Below are 16,502 nucleotides of genomic sequence, written 5' to 3' on the forward strand. Positions count from 1 at the left end.
GTAAACGGGAAAATGAGCCCCGTGGGAGAACAGCGACGTAGACTGACACCTTCCTCCCGGATTTCCACCCCTATCTCAGTAAACAAGCAAACAAACTGTAGTGGAAAAATATCCTTCAGCCTATTTTAGAAAAAGTACAAACTCAGCTTTATTTATATATTTATTTATATAGAATATTTCATACCAAAATGCAGCCAAAATGTGCTTGGAGAAGAAAAAAAACATAAGCTCATATAATTAATAAAACAAGCACCAGTTGTAAAAATAATAATGAAAAAAAGTGATTTAGTTTTAAAAACAAAGGGTACGACACTACTCCTATTATAAATATTTTAAAAGTCATATATCTCTAAACAGGTAAAACTAGTATACTACAAATCAATAATATTGTAGGCTACTATAGGCACACAAAATATGCTGTTAAAGTATGTAAGATATTCAATCAAATGTAGTTCAAGTATTTGAATTATAACAATGTAGTATTCTCATAATATTATAGCCCAAATGATATCATTAGAATATTACTATTAGATATTTAGTAATTGTATAAGAGTAGGGATACTGGTTTAACCCGCACCAGCTCAGAGAAAAGTACAAATAAAGAGATTAAAATATATACATGTCAACAACATAAAGATGAATAAATAAAAACAATACACAGGGGAAAAAATATGTAAGAGAATAAACTAATATTTTGTAATTTGTAAATAAATATATAATATCTATTCATTATTGTAGCTATTTCTGTATATATTTCCATATATTTGATTTACTTATTTATTCTTTATTTATTTTGTTTTACATTTCAATATTTTCTGTTTGTATTTCAACACTTCCTATTTATTTATTTATGTTGTTTTGTTTCTGTTTATTTCAACATGTTGTACTAACTTACTAGCATTTTTTCTTTCATTTATGTTCACATGTTAACATTTTGATTTACCTTTTAATTTTTTATTTATTTATTTCCAATTACCTATGACTCAATATTGCTGTTTCCGATACATATATACAATCATTGACTGTACATATAATGTACAATTAAACAGAAATTACAATGGCCTTTAAAATAATAATAAAGAAATATTTTGAGTATTTTACTGTTAATAGTTATTTTGATGTTCATTACATTGCATTGGTTTATTCTGTATATATAAAATAGAGACCATCTTAAACTCAGAAGTGTTCAAGAAAATAATGAGGAAGCAGGTTATGTGGAAAAATATGTTGTTGCATAACAGAAATGACCCTTGTTGAGGATGTGAGGTTTCCTTTGAAGTGAACGGAACATGTGCAGAGTCCGTTGTGTTGCCTCATGTTCTCTTCCTGCAGCCGTTACTGGAGCTCAGGCAGCAGTCATTGTCAGCTTTACACGTTGATTTGGAGCATCCACCGGCGGCGGACAGGCGGAGAGCCCCTCTGCAGATCAGAGTGAACCAGTAGAGCTGCAGGGGCCACAGCAGGGCGGCCCCCAGGTTGCACTGCCACGGGGCCACCAGGGGCACCACGTACACGGGGATGGACGCATACCTGAGACACAAAGAGTCAATCATGCTCATTACTATTCAGTGGTAATAACATGACCCACAGTCGCAGTTCAGCTTCACAAGGGGTCATGGGGCCCCGAGGGAAGTTTTTTGAAAGGAAGTCTGTTTTCACATTCATGGAATTTGCTTTGATTCAAACTCAATTATTCAAATGCTTAGTTTTTGGCTAAAAAACATCTTCCTAGGGATTCCAACAGTGGAACATACAACACTGAAGACGTAAAAACGAAATAAAACAGTGCAATAAATCAGTGCAAGATACATTATTGTGCAACTAAAATGGTGTATATTGGTGCACATAAACACGAAAAGAGAAATTAAAAGAAAATGGAAAAATAACAGCAAGTAGAAAATTAAAAAACAGTTATAAAAACTTTTATAAAACTAAAAGAAGCATTAATGTACCAACAAAAAATGTGAGGAAACTATGGCAAAAATATTAGATAGGATTGGAAAACACTGATTTAGCTAGAAAAACAACCACCTGCAAGCTTCCACTGGATGGCGCTGTGTCTTTAAACAGTTTGTCTCCTGACAGGAAGTTAGCAAAAAAGTATTTGTTTTTATAAGGAAAGCATATTTTTTGCGTCATATTATATTTTCAGAAGTCTTTATGGACATCTTTCCATGTAACTAGATTGAAAACTAATAATGTTCTAAAAACACCCTCAACACATAGGTGATTTGTCTTTCTATACTAAAGGTAATTAAGTCTAAATTAAGCTAAAATAATATTTTAAATCATCCCCTATCCCCTGCTACAAAAAATAAAATTCATTCATTTTTGATATATTATATATAAATGTTTTTCCCGTTATTAAATAGGAGAAAATGTTTTAAGCAGGTTTCTTTTAGTATTAAAAACATATTAGAGCAATCTGTTGAATTTCCATTTAGTGATTGATGCTAAAATAAAAATAAAATGATAACACAACTTTCACTGCAAAGAACATACATTCAGTGTGATCAATTCAATATTTAATTAAAACATTATATCTGTATGATTTTTCACATGTATGTATATGTGGCCTTTTTTTTTAAATATGTTATTATATATATTTGTAATTCTATGCTTAATATATTTAATGTATATGTGCTCTTTTATATATATTTCTTATTCTATACATAATATATTTAGTTAATATAATTTTAAAATACATTTTTTTTTACACAATATAAATTAAACAAAGAACATGGCATATGGTTTCCCTCAAATCCAAACGCAGTTCTTTTTTTGTAATTTGAAAATGTAGGCTATTTTGCAAATAATAACCAATAATAAAAAGTAACTCAAGCTGAAGTTAAATAAATTAAATGTAGTGAAATAAAACAATAGTTACCTCTGAAATGTATTGCAGTAGTGAAAAATGAAGTACTAGAAGTAATGAGTTACTTTACCTGCTGTAGGCGTAGTACAGGTAAGGGAAGAGTAGGACCCGGCAGCAGAAGAAGGCGAGCAGCATCAGGACTCCGTTCACTTTGTGCAGCACAGTGTGCTGCTGCTGGTACTGACCACAGGGGAGGAAGTACGGAGGCTCAGACAGGACAATATTGCAAAAGTATTTTTTAAGGTCTTGATTTTCTAATATTAAATGTGATATATAATAAGCCAATGTATCTTGAAATCATTCATTTATTACCAAATCATCTTGACATTTAAAACATATAATTATATTTTAACAGATATACATCTTTATTTATGTATAGGGTTGGTATACCTGGATGAGTACTTTCCCAAGACAGACGAACGGGGTGCTGAGCTCAGCCAGAAATAAAACACCCTGGAAGAAATCTCCTTTCCCCTGACGCCACATCTGACACACACACACACACACACACATACTTACTTTGAGTGATATTACTCTACTAAGTCTGTATTATGTTCTTATGTTTGTGTAAGTCTTTAACCTCTTTTCCTGTCGTACACTGTTTTCTTGGTTTTGTTCTCCCTTTTTGCTTTTCTTTATGTTATATCTCTCACAGGCTCCGCCCTCTACTGGACTCTATGGGTACTACCCCTTGATCATATCATGCAAGCATTCATCCACTGAGACTTCTATAGACGTAGCCGGCCCCGGGGCGGGCCTACCTGAATGCGCGCGATATGGAGCGATATGGAGCGATATGTCTCGCCGGAAGAGGCGGAGGACCCGGACCTCGAGGTGGTGGAGATGGAGGAGCACGATGACGAAGTGCCCTTCGTGTTCACCATGCCAGCGGACCAGGCGGCCCCGTTCGCCGGGGAGAGGGACGACGACGACGACGACGACACCTCGTTGTCCGATGCTTCCGGCAGCCTCCAGGAGGATCCGCAGCACAGGTCTGCGCGGCAGGACTTCCCGGCCGTGATGACTATGGCGGCGGAGCGAGTAGGCTTACCGCTCCCCCCACCGCTGCCAACAAGGCCGGTGAGCCGCCTCCGTCAGGGCTTCTACGGCCCGGCTCGTCCGGCACAGCCGGCCTTCGCTTCGCCCCCCTTGCCAGACATCTGGCGGTGTGTGGAGGCGACGTGGCGACAGCCACTTAAAACGAAGGCTCCAGTGGCAACATGGGCTGGAATCCTCAGGGTGCAGGGCCGCTGTCCCGGTGTGCCCCCCCTGGATGAGAGCCTGGCGGCCCATCTGCTTCCGCAGGCAGCCGGGTGGTCAGAGGGGAGAAAGCCTCTGCCCCCGCTGCCGCGTGACCGTGAAATCCTGGAATATCTGGATAAGATGTTCAGGCTCGGAGCGCAGATGGCAGCAGCGGCCAGTAATCTCGGCGTGTTGGGGGTCTCGCTGATCACCCCTCAGCAGGACATCCCCGCCTCCCCGCCTCCGGACGGGAGCGATTACTCGGACCGCTGCGTGGGCCAGATGAATAATCTGGTCCACGGTATGGCTACCGCAGCCGGACACGTGATGTCCCTGGCCACCGTGGCGTCGCGTCACGTGTGGCTAGGTTTGACCGCACTGTCAAAAAAGGACCGGGATGATCTCCTTGGGGCCCCCGTATCCACGGAAGGGCTCTTCGGGTCGATCACCTCGGTCACCCAGCGTTTCAGTCGCTTGGAGGAAGAGAGGGCGCAGCTCAGCCGCATGCTGCCGCTGGCTCGTCCTCAGGCTCCTCAGGGGAGAGAGCACCCGGTGGTGGTAAGGCGGAGAGAGAGGCGCCGGTACAGAGCCCCCGTGGCTCCCGTTGCTCCCTCTGCCTCCGCGGTTCATCCCGGAGAACCGGCTCAGTACCGGCACTCGCGGGGACAGGCTGGCCGAACCCGACGGGCTCCCGCCCCGGCTCCCGCCCCGGCTCCTGCCCCGGCTCCGTCTCAGTGAAGGGCTTCTGGGTGGGGTGCACCGTCCTCCAGAAGCTGACTGGCGGCGGGAGGAAGCGTCCCGGCGGAGAGGGTCACCTTCTCCACCCAAGACGCGAGGGCAAATCCTGTCTCTTCCCTATATGATCCATCTGTGGCGACACGCTCATCTTTTCCAAATAAAAATGATTGCATGTATCCCAGTTTGAGTGTAATTTCTCTCCACAAATCCACACTTCCACACAATAGCCGCGTTCACACCAAGTACTTTGCCGTACTTAGTGCCGGCACTTAGTGCCCCGGCACTTATTACCCCAGGGCACTTAGTACAGATCGCGTTCACACCGGAATAAGTTCCCTGAGGGAAGATTACGCAAATGAGCCGCTGACGTCACTTCGTCTTCTTCTGCTTTGGCTTTACTGGCAGGCCACAAACCACTTCACGGTGTATACTGCCACCCGGAGTCCCCGGCCGGAAGTCCCCGGAGTTGGGGACTGGCTTCAGTAGAAGCTGCTGGGACTCCCAGCAGCTTCTACTGAAGCCTTCCGAGTAAAACGCCAGAACGCCGACACCTCCTCATCTCCCATGTTTTATTTTGTGTTGTTGCCATAAGTTAGTCTCTCTGCGTTTGTGCGCTGGGCGAATGCTAATGCTAATAATGCTAATGCGAGGATAATAAAATGGCGGCTCTACAAAACATTTCAGAGTTTTACGGGGCTTGGTTTGCAATTCGCCCAGCCAACCAGAACTGGGGCACTTTTTTCCCCCTGGAAAGTACCATCTCTCAGCAGGCACTACAAATGGGGGTAAAAGTTCCCGGGACTAAGTAATCTTTTTGGTGTGAACGCGACATAAGGGGTACTAACGGAACTAAACGCGAAAAGTACGGGGAAAAGTACTCCGGTGTGAACGCGGCTATTGTTAACTGTACAGATTCCCCACTCGCTGCCCCAGTTGTAACTCCAGTAAAGGAAACAGCTAGTGGGCATGCGCAGGTGAGAGTGATAAACCGCGCTATGCGGGTACAGGGACATTATGGCTGGCGTGTTTGGGTTAGGAGACACACAACGCCTAGTGTAAAAACTCCACTGGGTGCATTTCACCGTCTGGGTGAATGTGTCATGGCAGAGCGCGCCGCGGTGCATTCAAGGGCCGTAGTAGAAAACTCTGCATCTGTCCGGACCAGCATGACGCTAAAGTACTCCATCACGCAGCTGCTCGAGTTAAGACATAGCAGCACTCCAACCTGTATCTCAGCACTTAAACAACTTGGAGTTCTACGCCGAAGCCGCTATATCCACAGAAGCTCCCATAGAAAGTTTGTTTATTCCCAGTCTGGAGACTCCATTCCATCACTCTGGTCAGCTGAGCGCACTGTCGCACTATTTCCACATCATCATAATACCGCCGCTCATGGAACTAGTAGTAGCTCTGGAAACACCGCGAGACTTCTACACACCAAGCGGGACAGAAAACGTGGAGTGGATTTCAGCCTACTTCTTCCTCTACATAGCACCGTCTCATCAAGCCTCAAAATAGAACTAGTTAACACACAATCCCTCACTAATAAATCATGTCTCATACATGATCACATCCTAGATAGGGGGATTGACTTAATGTGTCTTACTGAGACCTGGCATCAGCCAGAGGCCTTTTCAGTCCTAAATGAAACCTGTCCTCCTGGCTATAATTACCTGGAGAAAGCCCACCGCACTGGTTGCGGTGGAGGCAACCACACAAACTCCCTCACACATCGACACTACAGAAGAGCAGTGCAATAACTTTGTTACTTTCTTCAGGACAAAAGTTGCCACTATTCGCTCTCTTCTCTCCACCCCTTGCGCTGTGTCTGTCCCTACTGTTAACCCACAGCATGGGATTTTCCAACCGCTCTGCTGCTTCACGGAGATCTGTCAGCAAGAGGTTGAGGACATCACCTGCAAGATGAAACCCTCCTCCTGCACACTAGACCCTCTACCCACAGCCCTTGTCAAATCGAACATCTCGGCTATAAGTCCCATGATCACCTACGTCATCAACAGCTCCCTCAAGGCTGGTCATGTTCCATCGGCTCTTAAAACTGCCGTCATCAGACCCCTTCTCAAAAAACCCACCCTAGACCCAGATATCCTCGCCAACTACAGGCCCATCTCCAACCTCCCATTTCTAGCCAAGGTGCTGGAAAAAGTAGTTGCCGCCCAGCTTCAGGACCATCTCCAACTAAACGGCCTCTTTGAAAAATTCCAGTCCGGTTTCCGTTCCGCCCACAGCACTGAAACAGCTCTGGTCAGGGTCACAAACGACCTGTTGATGGCGGCTGATACTGGATCCCCATCTCTCCTCATCCTCCTGGATCTGACTGCAGCATTCGACACTGTCGACCATAACATCCTCCTTCAGCGCCTCAAACACACCATCGGACTCTCTGACTCCGCCCTGAGCTGGTTCCAGTCCTACCTGTCTGGAAGAACAGAGTACGTCTCCTTGGGAGGTGTGAGGTCCCAGACACACCCTGTCACCTGTGGTGTCCCTCAAGGGTCGGTCCTTGGGCCCACTCTGTTCACCCTGTACACTCTGCCCCTTGGCCGTGTCATCAGCAAGCATGGAATATCATTCCATTGCTACGCTGATGACACGCAGCTATATATAAAGACAGACCCTATCCCACATGCATCCTCACTGTCACCATCATCGTCACCGTTCCCATCAACATCCCTTAACACCTGCATTGAGGAGATAAAGGCTTGGATGCGAGAAAACTTCCTGCAACTTAATAGCTCCAAAACAGAAGCTATTTTAGTTGGCACACCAAACCAGGTCCAGTCATCCCCCATAACCCACATGACCTTTTCTGGCCAAAACATACCCCTCTCCACAGCAGTTATCAACCTGGGTGTAAGATAGATAGATATATTGACAGACATCTGACCTTTGACACCCACATCAAACACCTGTGCAAAACCTCCTTCTACCACCTCAGGAACAATGCAAAACTCCGTCCCACACTCTCCCTGTCAGATGCAGAACAACTGGTCCATGCCTTCGTCTCCTCAAGGCTCGATTACTGCAACGCTCTCCTCATCGGGACTCCTAGCGGGAGCCTTCAGAAGCTCCAATATGTACAGAACAGTGCCGCTAGGATCCTGATGAGGGTGAGAAAATACAACCACATCACACCCATTCTTCATTCCCTCCACTGGCTTCCTGTCTCATTCAGGATCGAATACAAGATCGCACTACTGACCCATCAATGCATCCACAGGAACGCTCCTCCATACCGGAAGGAAGTTCTCACATCTCAAACCTCCACACGCAACCTCCGTTCCACAACTAACCATCGGCTTCGCCCCCAGAGGATCAAACTACGCACAATGGGGGATCGGGCTTTCTGTGCAGCTGCTCCTCGCCTGTGGAATTCCCTCCCAGACCACCTGAGGACTCCACAGACCACCTGAAGACTCCACAGACCACCTGAGGACTCCACAGACCACCTGAAGACTCCACAGACCACCTGAAGACCCCACAGACCACCTGAAGACTCCACAGACCACCTGAGGACTCCACAGACCACCTGAGGACTCCACAGACCACCTGAGGACTCCACAGACCACCTGAAGACTCCACAGACCACCTGAAGACTCCACAGACCACCTGAAGACTCCACAGACCACCTGAGGACTCCACAGACCACCTGAGGACTCCACAGACCACCTGAAGATCCACAGACCACCTGAAGACTCCACAGACCACCTGAAGACTCCACAGACCACCTGAGGACTCCACAGACCACCTGAGGACTCCACAGACCACCTGAAGACTCCACAGACCACCTGAGGACTCCACAGACCACCTGAAGACTCCACAGACCACTGACGCCTTCAAGAAAGGCTTAAAAACCTTTCTTTAAAAAAAAAATGTTGATTCAACTTTTGCTTATTTTGTTTGTTTTTATTATGCCTCCTGTAGCACCTTGGGATTGCTGTTAGCAATGAAAGGTGCTTTATAAATCGAATTTATTATTATTATTATTATTATTAAAACGGCCCTTTCAGTGTCGACCCCCCATGGGCGGAACTTCCCTTCACGGGGAGTTTTGCGGCGGAGCGGGTCGCCAGGGAGTACCACAGCTTTATAGCGGGGGCCCCGCAGCTGATTGCACATCCCCTAACGCAGTGTTATGGGGAATGGAAACGCAACTGTATAACGGAGTGGATGGACAGGACGCTGAGACTGGGTTATTCACTCCAGTTTTGCAGCATCCCTCCTCCGTTCACAGGCATAAGAGAGGCAAATCTATCGTCCCGAGGGGACATAGGTTTCCTCTCAGCAGAGGTTCAGGCCCTGGTGCAAAAACAGGCAGTGTCTGCTGTGCGAGCTCAAGACAGAGAGGAAGGGCACTATTCCCTGTACTTCCTGGTTCCCAAGAAGACAGGAGAATTCAGGCCCATTCTGGATCTTCGCAGCCTGAACCGGCACATTGCACGCAAAAAAATCCAGATGTTAACTATATAACAGTTGCTGGGACTGGTGCAGCCAGGCGATTGGTTCACAACCATCGACCTGAAGGACGCTTACTTTCATGTCGAAATTGCTCCAAAACACAGAAAGTATTTGCGTTTTGCCTTCCAGGGGGTAGCCTACGAGTACAACAGACTACCGTTCGGCTACTCCCTATCCCCACGCACGTTCAGCAAATGTGTGGCCACAGCGCTCCAGCCGCTGCGTGCCCATGGCATGAGAGTTTTCTTTTATCTGGACGACCTCATAGTCATGGCCAGGTCCAGGGAATGGGCAATGTTTTGCACAGCCCAATTGATCCTATAACTAACCAAGTTGGGCTTTGCGATCAATTGGAAAAAGAGCACCCCCATACCTCACCAACAGGCGTTGTATTTGGGAGTGGTGCTCGATGCAGGCGGGCTGCGCGCCACCCTGTCAGAGAGCAGACGCGCGTCCCTGCTTCAGGCGGTTCATAGGCTGCGACAGGGGGCGACAGTGACAGCTTTGACTATCATGCAGACTCTGGGTCTCATGGCGGCTGCTCACGTTGTGGTCCCGCTCGGGTTACTGCATATGCGCCGCCTGCAGAGGTGGTTCTCCAGCCTGCGTTTAGATCCCAAGAGGCACAAACGACGTCTGGTGACCATCCCCCCCTCAGTGGAGGGCAACCTCCGGTTCTGGGGGTCCCCGGATCACCTCCGGAGGGGGTCTCCACTGGGACGGGTGACCTCCTACATCACAGTGTTCACGGACGCATCCAGAACAGGATGGGGAGGGACCTGCCTGAAGAGAGCTATAGGTGGGCGCTGGTCTCTAACAGAAACACAGCACAGCAACCTCCTAGAGCTACCGGTTGGTCCTCCAGCATTTCAAACCCTTAATTCAAGGGAGACATGTACTGGTCAGGAGCGACAACAGCACCACAGTGGCATATATCAACAGGCAGGGCGGAGTCCGCTTCGCCGCTTTGTTGACCACAGCGGAGAAACTGTGGTTATGGGCTTCAGAGGTGGTGTTATCTCTGAGAGCCCTCCACATCCCGGGACTGGAGAACAGGGGGGCCGACCTCATGTCGAGGGGCGGCCCCCTGCCAGGCGAGTGGGCGCTTCACCCAGAGGTGGTGAAGCAGATCTGGGCCCAGTTCGGGAGAGCAGAGGTGGACCTGTTCTCCAGCCGGCGCAACAGCCACTGTGCCCTGTGGTTCTCCATGGCCCTGAGAGACGACCCGCCCTTGGGGGTAGACGCGTTTGCACACGAGCCATGGCCAAGAAAGCTGCTATACGCCTTTCCACCGCTGCGTCTCATTCTCCCTCTCCTGGGGAGAGTGAGGCGAGAACGTCTGTCAGTCATCCTAGTGGCTCCGGACCGCGTCGGGGCGCCGTGGTACTCAGAGATGACACAGATGTAGGTGGGCCAGCCCTGGGCGGTTCCCCAGTTCTGGGGGGCGATGTCTCAGGAAGCAGGTGCAATCGGGGCGTTACCCACTCTGGGCCGTCCTCTTCAGGCTTGGCTCCTGAGAGGGACAGGCTGAGACAGGGTGGATTGTCTGACAGCGTTATTCAGTCTATTCAGGCAGCTAGAGAGGGATCCACCACAGCCTGTTACAGGCCAAAGTGGCTGGGATTCCAGGGATGGTGAGGAGCGGAGAATAGAGCCCCTATCTTGTGAGTTGAGCTCTATTTTATCCTACTTACAGTTACTGGTGGACAGAGGGCTTGCTCATTCCACATTAAAGTGTATGCAGCAGCCATCTCGTCCTGCCATGAGGGATTTGGCGGCAGGTCAGCCTTTAGTCAGCCACTGATGTCGCGTTTTTACAGGGGGTCAGGAGGCTGCGCCCAGTAGTGCACGCCTCCGCCCTGCAGTGGGACCTGCCGCTGGCTTTGGTCACAGAACCATTTGAGCCTCTGGAGCTCTCCTCCCTGAAAGCACTGTCGTGGAAGACAGCATTGTTACTTGCCTTAACGTCAGCCAAGAGAGTGTCCGAGTTAACCGCTCTGTCGGTGCACCCAAGTTGCTTGTTGATCCGGGGTGACCAGAGCGAGAGCACTCTGCGAGTGCATCTCACATGCCTACGGACAGGCGGGGAGAGCCTTCCCCACGGTGGTCCGTGCACACTCTGCACGGGCTGTGGCTGTGTCAACAGCCTTATTTAACGGCGTGAGTGTGGAGGACATATGCACGGCGGCGTCTTGGTCAACGCCAGGCCCCTTCATAAAGTTTTATCTCTTGGACATGTCTGGCTCCTTTTCATCGTCTGTGCTTGCTGGGGCAACACAGGGCTGGTGAGGAGGGAGGGGGGCTGTGGGTCAGTGGGCATCTGACCCCCTCCCCGGACGTAATGCGCTTACGTTTTTCCCGGGCCCCGGTCCCGGGGGACGTGGCACGCACTGGGCCCATATGGGGCTGGAGGACTCTTTCCCCCTGCTTTAAGGCAGGAGGGGAGAGCCCTCCACATTATAGTCCATACACACTCTGCACGGGGTCAGTGTCTGAGTGTGGGGGACATGGGGCACTTGCGCTCTCCCCGTGCTCCTTAGGGACTCGGGAGAGGTGGTGCACAGTGAGCCCATACGGGGCTGAGGACTCTCTCCGTCCGCCTATGGGTGGACGGGGGGAGCCCTCAGCACTGTTTTCCGAGCACACTTTTCGCGAGGTAAGCGTGTCAGAGTGTGCTCTGTCAGCCGCGGACCAGTCTTCTCCACGGTCACAACCGAGGTAGAGGAGGGTGCGGCTGCTAACCAGAAAGCCGGTCAGGGGCAGTGGAGTGGAACGATGTTGTTGGACGACAGCGCGTGTATACATCGGGGCTCCGCCCACTGTACCCATAGAGTCCAGTAGAGGGCGGAGCCTGTGAGAGATATAACGAGGGGTTACGTATGGTAACCCTTGTTATATAAGCACAGGCGGAGCCCTCTACTCGGGGCACTGTCTGTCCTATGCTGCTATGCTGACAGTCTCAGTGGATGAATGCTTGCATGATATGATCAAGGGGTAGTACCCATAGAGTCCAGTAGAGGGCTCCGCCTGTGCTTATATAACAAGGGCTACGTAACCCCTCGCTACTGTTTAGCCATGATGAATCCAATTTGTTGTGCTATCCACAAATATAAAATAAATATTTAAGAAGATTGCTATAGTGTTTTCTGATGGAGCTAGAGGAAATAAACGTGTTTTTGGGACACAGCAGAAGTTATTGAATTAACTGGACTTTGGGACTGTTATACAGAATAACAGAACATACAATGTCCAAATTAACCAATCAGCAGTCAAGCTGAATCAGTGTTCAACCTGGCCGTGCAATAACAACAAATAATAGTAACCTGTGAAGCGGGGAAGCAGCAGGTCACCATGAAGATGTGATGCAGCACCATCAGCTTCTCTCTGCGCAGGTACCCCCCCACAGACGCCCACCGAATCCCCCCCTCCCCCTCCTCCTCGTGACCTTTGACCTGCAGCCTGTGACGGTAGCACAGGAACATGGCGTAGATGTCGTAGGCAAAGTACGGCGTAGCAAACAGGATGTAGTTGTCCGTCAGCCAATGGCTGAGAAGCAAACAGGAAATGATGAGCAAAGGTCAGAAACAGAAAGTAGATTATCAATCAACATTTGATGCACTTTGATTGTAGAAATATTCCCCTTCACTATGATCGTCTGCTGATGTAAATTCATATTCACCTTTTTACTCAAATAACATTTTGTTTTATCACTATATTGTGATAAGAAAATACATGTGTAATGTGTAAAATGTGTGGGTTCTTTTCATAGCAAATCCTCTAATTTGTTGGCTCACGTGTTTTTTTTTATTGAAATTTCATTCAAAATAAATTGAGTGAGAAATAAATGTTTTGTGTTCTACAAAAACAAAATCAAAAAGGACAAAAAATGATTAAATAATTGACAAAGGCTTAAAAACCCCAAAAGTAAAATCAAATTTAAATAGGAAAAACTTGATGCTGTGTGTCTATTAAACAATATTTAGCTTCCATAGAATGTGTTTTTTTTCAAATTAACACATTAACCCTCCGGTATCACTCTAGACATCTTTGTTGTGAATGGCCAATTAGGGTAGTACATTTGAATGATATCGGTGGGTTAACTGAAGGTTTACTTTTTTACTTTGTTTAATTATTTTTGCTCATTTTCAGGGTCATATTTGTATGTAGTGTCTCTACTGGGACATGTCTCCATGCTTTAATGTTCAAAAAATCTCTTTATTTTTCTCATACTGCCTGTGCTGCAGCACCTCTTTTCACCCTCTGTCTGAAACCAGAGCCCAGTCTGCTCTGATTGGTTAGCTGGCCAGCTCTGTTGTGATTGGTCAACTGCTTAGAGACGTCCCGCCCCTTAGCCTATCGTGTACTATGTGTTTGAGCGCTAGCCAATAGAAGCGCAAGTGTTACATGGTGATGTCATTATGTGACGGAAGTAAACAAAGGAGGGGGGGAGGGGGGGGGGGGGGAGTGTGGGAGAGACTCCCATGGGGTTTTAGCCTCTGCAGACCATTTACATGCACAAAAACCTATAACACACTACAGGAGAGGGAAACCCTAAAAAGCATAATAGGGCCCTTTGAAAATAAGATAACTAACAAGTAGCTGCAGGTCAGTTTCTTTGAAGGAAATGTTCTTGAAGATAAAAGTGTAAACAAAGCCGAGAGCATTGTTTGTTAAGGTTGTGTTTGTATGTCACAATGTTATTTGTTCTCTGTGCGTCTGCGCTGTGATTTGTTAACCAAATGTTCACTTTGACAGGGAAATGAAGGAGCAGCAGAGGAAACCTCGGATGAACTCTCCGTCCTCACAGCGTTTCCTATCATCCTCAGCGTGCAGGATTACTGAGCTCTGACAGCTTCTTACTGACTGAAATAGCTCATGTTGTTAATTAGATTACACACATACTGAGGTTTGGTTTGTACACCAGTAGTGTGAGATTTGTTTATTTTAATACTGGCAACCATGTTCCTATTTTTACATTGCCGACAATTGCGAATATAATGCTGGCAATATTCAATTTAATTTCTTATGTTCATCAATTCTCAAAACCCCTTGTGTTATCTTGAAAATTATCCCATGTTATATATCAAGTTGAATTAGTTAGTTAGTTAGTTAGTTAGTTAGTTAGTTAGTTAGTTAGTTAGTTAGTTAGTTAGTTAGTTAGTTAGTTAGTTAGTTAGTTAATTAGTTAGTTAGTTAGTTAGTTAGAGAAATGTGTCATTTAAATAAAGTTAATAATGCATTTAATATGTGTTTATGGCCATCGTAAATATCGTCAAATATTTTTAAAATGTACAGAGCATTGGGAGGGGGGTAATTCCTGGATAAGAAATAATCGGAATAAACAAAGTTTAAAGATAGGATTTTACAAATAAAAATCAAAACAATAATATAAAAATTCTCAGATTCTTTTAGATTAAACTCACACATTTATGAATGGAAAACTTGGTTAATAAAAAAGTGATCTTTTTTATAAAGGAACCGCATATATGTTTCTCATTAATTAATGGCATTAGATCCCCTTTTAACATGTGTAATCGTTGTCAGCCAGGAGCTCTAATATAAGACACATTTTTACTATACACTCTTTAGATCTTGGTGGCATTTTACTCTATATTTTTAACAATATGAAGGATTTTAATCATCAAAGAGTTGAGCTAAGGTCAGTGTTAGAGGAACAGAGAGAAAGTCTGATCTGTAAACTATATTCACTGTTTTTAACTCTTTAAATGAGAGCGGAGGGGAGACCTCTCTGCATAATTCTGACCCGGTAAAAAGATCCCTAACCATGAACAGTGAAGGAATCCTCCTCCTTAACAATGATGGTGAATCATGTCCCACAATATGAAGTCCTTACCTGTCCTCCATGACGTCCCTGCAGGAGGAGGTGATGATAAATCCAGCTGCTGAAGCCATGATGGCCTGGATCGACGACACCAGACTGAAAACACGGAAAAAAAGATCAGTTATATATTATATTTTCTCTATGACATGAACATAAATAATTCGCATTTGAAATATATAAAAACATTTTTAAAGGGGTCCTATTCTGCTTTTTGGGGGGTTTTCCCTCTCCTGTAGTGTGTTAGGTTTCTGTGCATGTAAATGGTCTACAAAGGCTAAAATCCCTGTGTTCCCTCCAGAGGGAGTTTCTCCAATACTGCCTGAAATGCCTCCATTTGACTCCTTTGTTTACTTCTGTAACATAGTGACATCACTATGGAACACATGCGTTTATATTGGCTATAGCTCCATCACATTGTACGTGAAGGGGCGGGACATCTCTAAGCAGTTGACCAATCACAACAGAGCCGGCCAGCTAACCAATCAGAGCAGACTGGGCTCTGGTTTGAACATTAAAGCATGTCCCAGTAGAGACACTACATACAATAGGAACCTGAAAATAAGCATACTTTATATTGGTTAATTTATATATATATATATATATATATATATATAGAGAGAGAGAGAGAGAGAGAGAGAGAGAGAGAGAGAGAGAGAGAGAGAGAGAGAGAGAGAGAGAGAGAGAGGTGAGTTTGGGAAGAACAAGATGTATCATGCATGTGAAGTTTAAAAATGGCTGATTAAAGAATAACATAATGAAGGGAAAGTCTGCAAATTAAATGGACTCTAGGATTTGATGTAAGCCTGTGTGTGTGTGTGTGTGTGTGTGTGTGTGTGTGTGTGTGTGTGTGTGTGTGTGTGTGTGTGTGTGTGTGTGTGTGTGTGTGTGTGTGTGTGTGTGTGTGTGTGTGTGTGTGTGTGTGTGTGTGTGTGTGTTCATGGGTTAGTGTATATCTGCAGTTATGTGTTTGTGTGTTACTCTGTATTTGTCCACCTGCAACATGTGTGTAGCTTTGTACTTTCTTGTGTTCCAGCAGGTTTGTGTGTGTGTGTGTGTGTGTGTGTGTGTGTGTGTGTGTGTGTGTGTGTGTGTGTGTGTGTGTGTGTGTGTGTGTCTGTGTGTGTGTGTGTGTGTTCTCACCGTGCAGACACGATGTCAGCCTCCCCCCGGCTCCATCCCATCATGTGCTTCAGAGCATGTTTGGACAGCAGGAAGACTCCGGGGAAGAAGACGCAGCCGGCGGCCATGAGGGCCAACATGTCCCCCTGTGTGTGTGCGTGTGTGTGTGTGTGTGTGTGTGTGTGTGTGTGTGTGTGTGTGTGTGTG

General features: G+C 46.4%; 1 protein-coding gene across 1 annotated transcript; it reads right to left on the reverse strand.

The window, feature by feature from the left end:
- Positions 1 to 995: 995 nt before the first annotated feature.
- LOC117493301 (ceramide synthase-like) lies at positions 996 to 16,435 on the reverse strand. Its single transcript, XM_034143798.1, has 6 exons — positions 16,317 to 16,435; positions 15,189 to 15,272; positions 12,658 to 12,880; positions 3,266 to 3,361; positions 2,946 to 3,055; positions 996 to 1,530 (listed from the first exon to the last, which is right to left on the reverse strand). The coding sequence occupies exons 1-6, from the start codon at positions 16,433 to 16,435 to the stop codon at positions 1,314 to 1,316; spliced, it is 849 nt and encodes a 282-aa protein (XP_033999689.1). The 3' UTR covers positions 996 to 1,313.
- Between the last annotated feature and the right edge of the window lie 67 nt (positions 16,436 to 16,502).

This window comes from Trematomus bernacchii, unplaced genomic scaffold (assembly GCF_902827165.1).
Source record: "Trematomus bernacchii unplaced genomic scaffold, fTreBer1.1, whole genome shotgun sequence".
NCBI classification, from domain to species: domain Eukaryota; kingdom Metazoa; phylum Chordata; class Actinopteri; order Perciformes; family Nototheniidae; genus Trematomus; species Trematomus bernacchii.

Coding starts and splice junctions, on each gene's coding strand:
- LOC117493301 (XM_034143798.1), bottom strand. CDS start 16,435: ATGTTGGCCCTCATGGCCGCCGGCTGCGTCTTCTTCCCCGGAGTCTTC. Junction 12,881..15,188: donor AGGGACGTCATGGAGGACAG/GTAAGGACTTCA, acceptor TTTGCTTCTCAG/CCATTGGCTGACGGACAACT. Junction 1,531..2,945: donor CTGTACTACGCCTACAGCAG/GTAAAGTAACTC, acceptor TTTGTGTCTCAG/GTATGCGTCCATCCCCGTGT.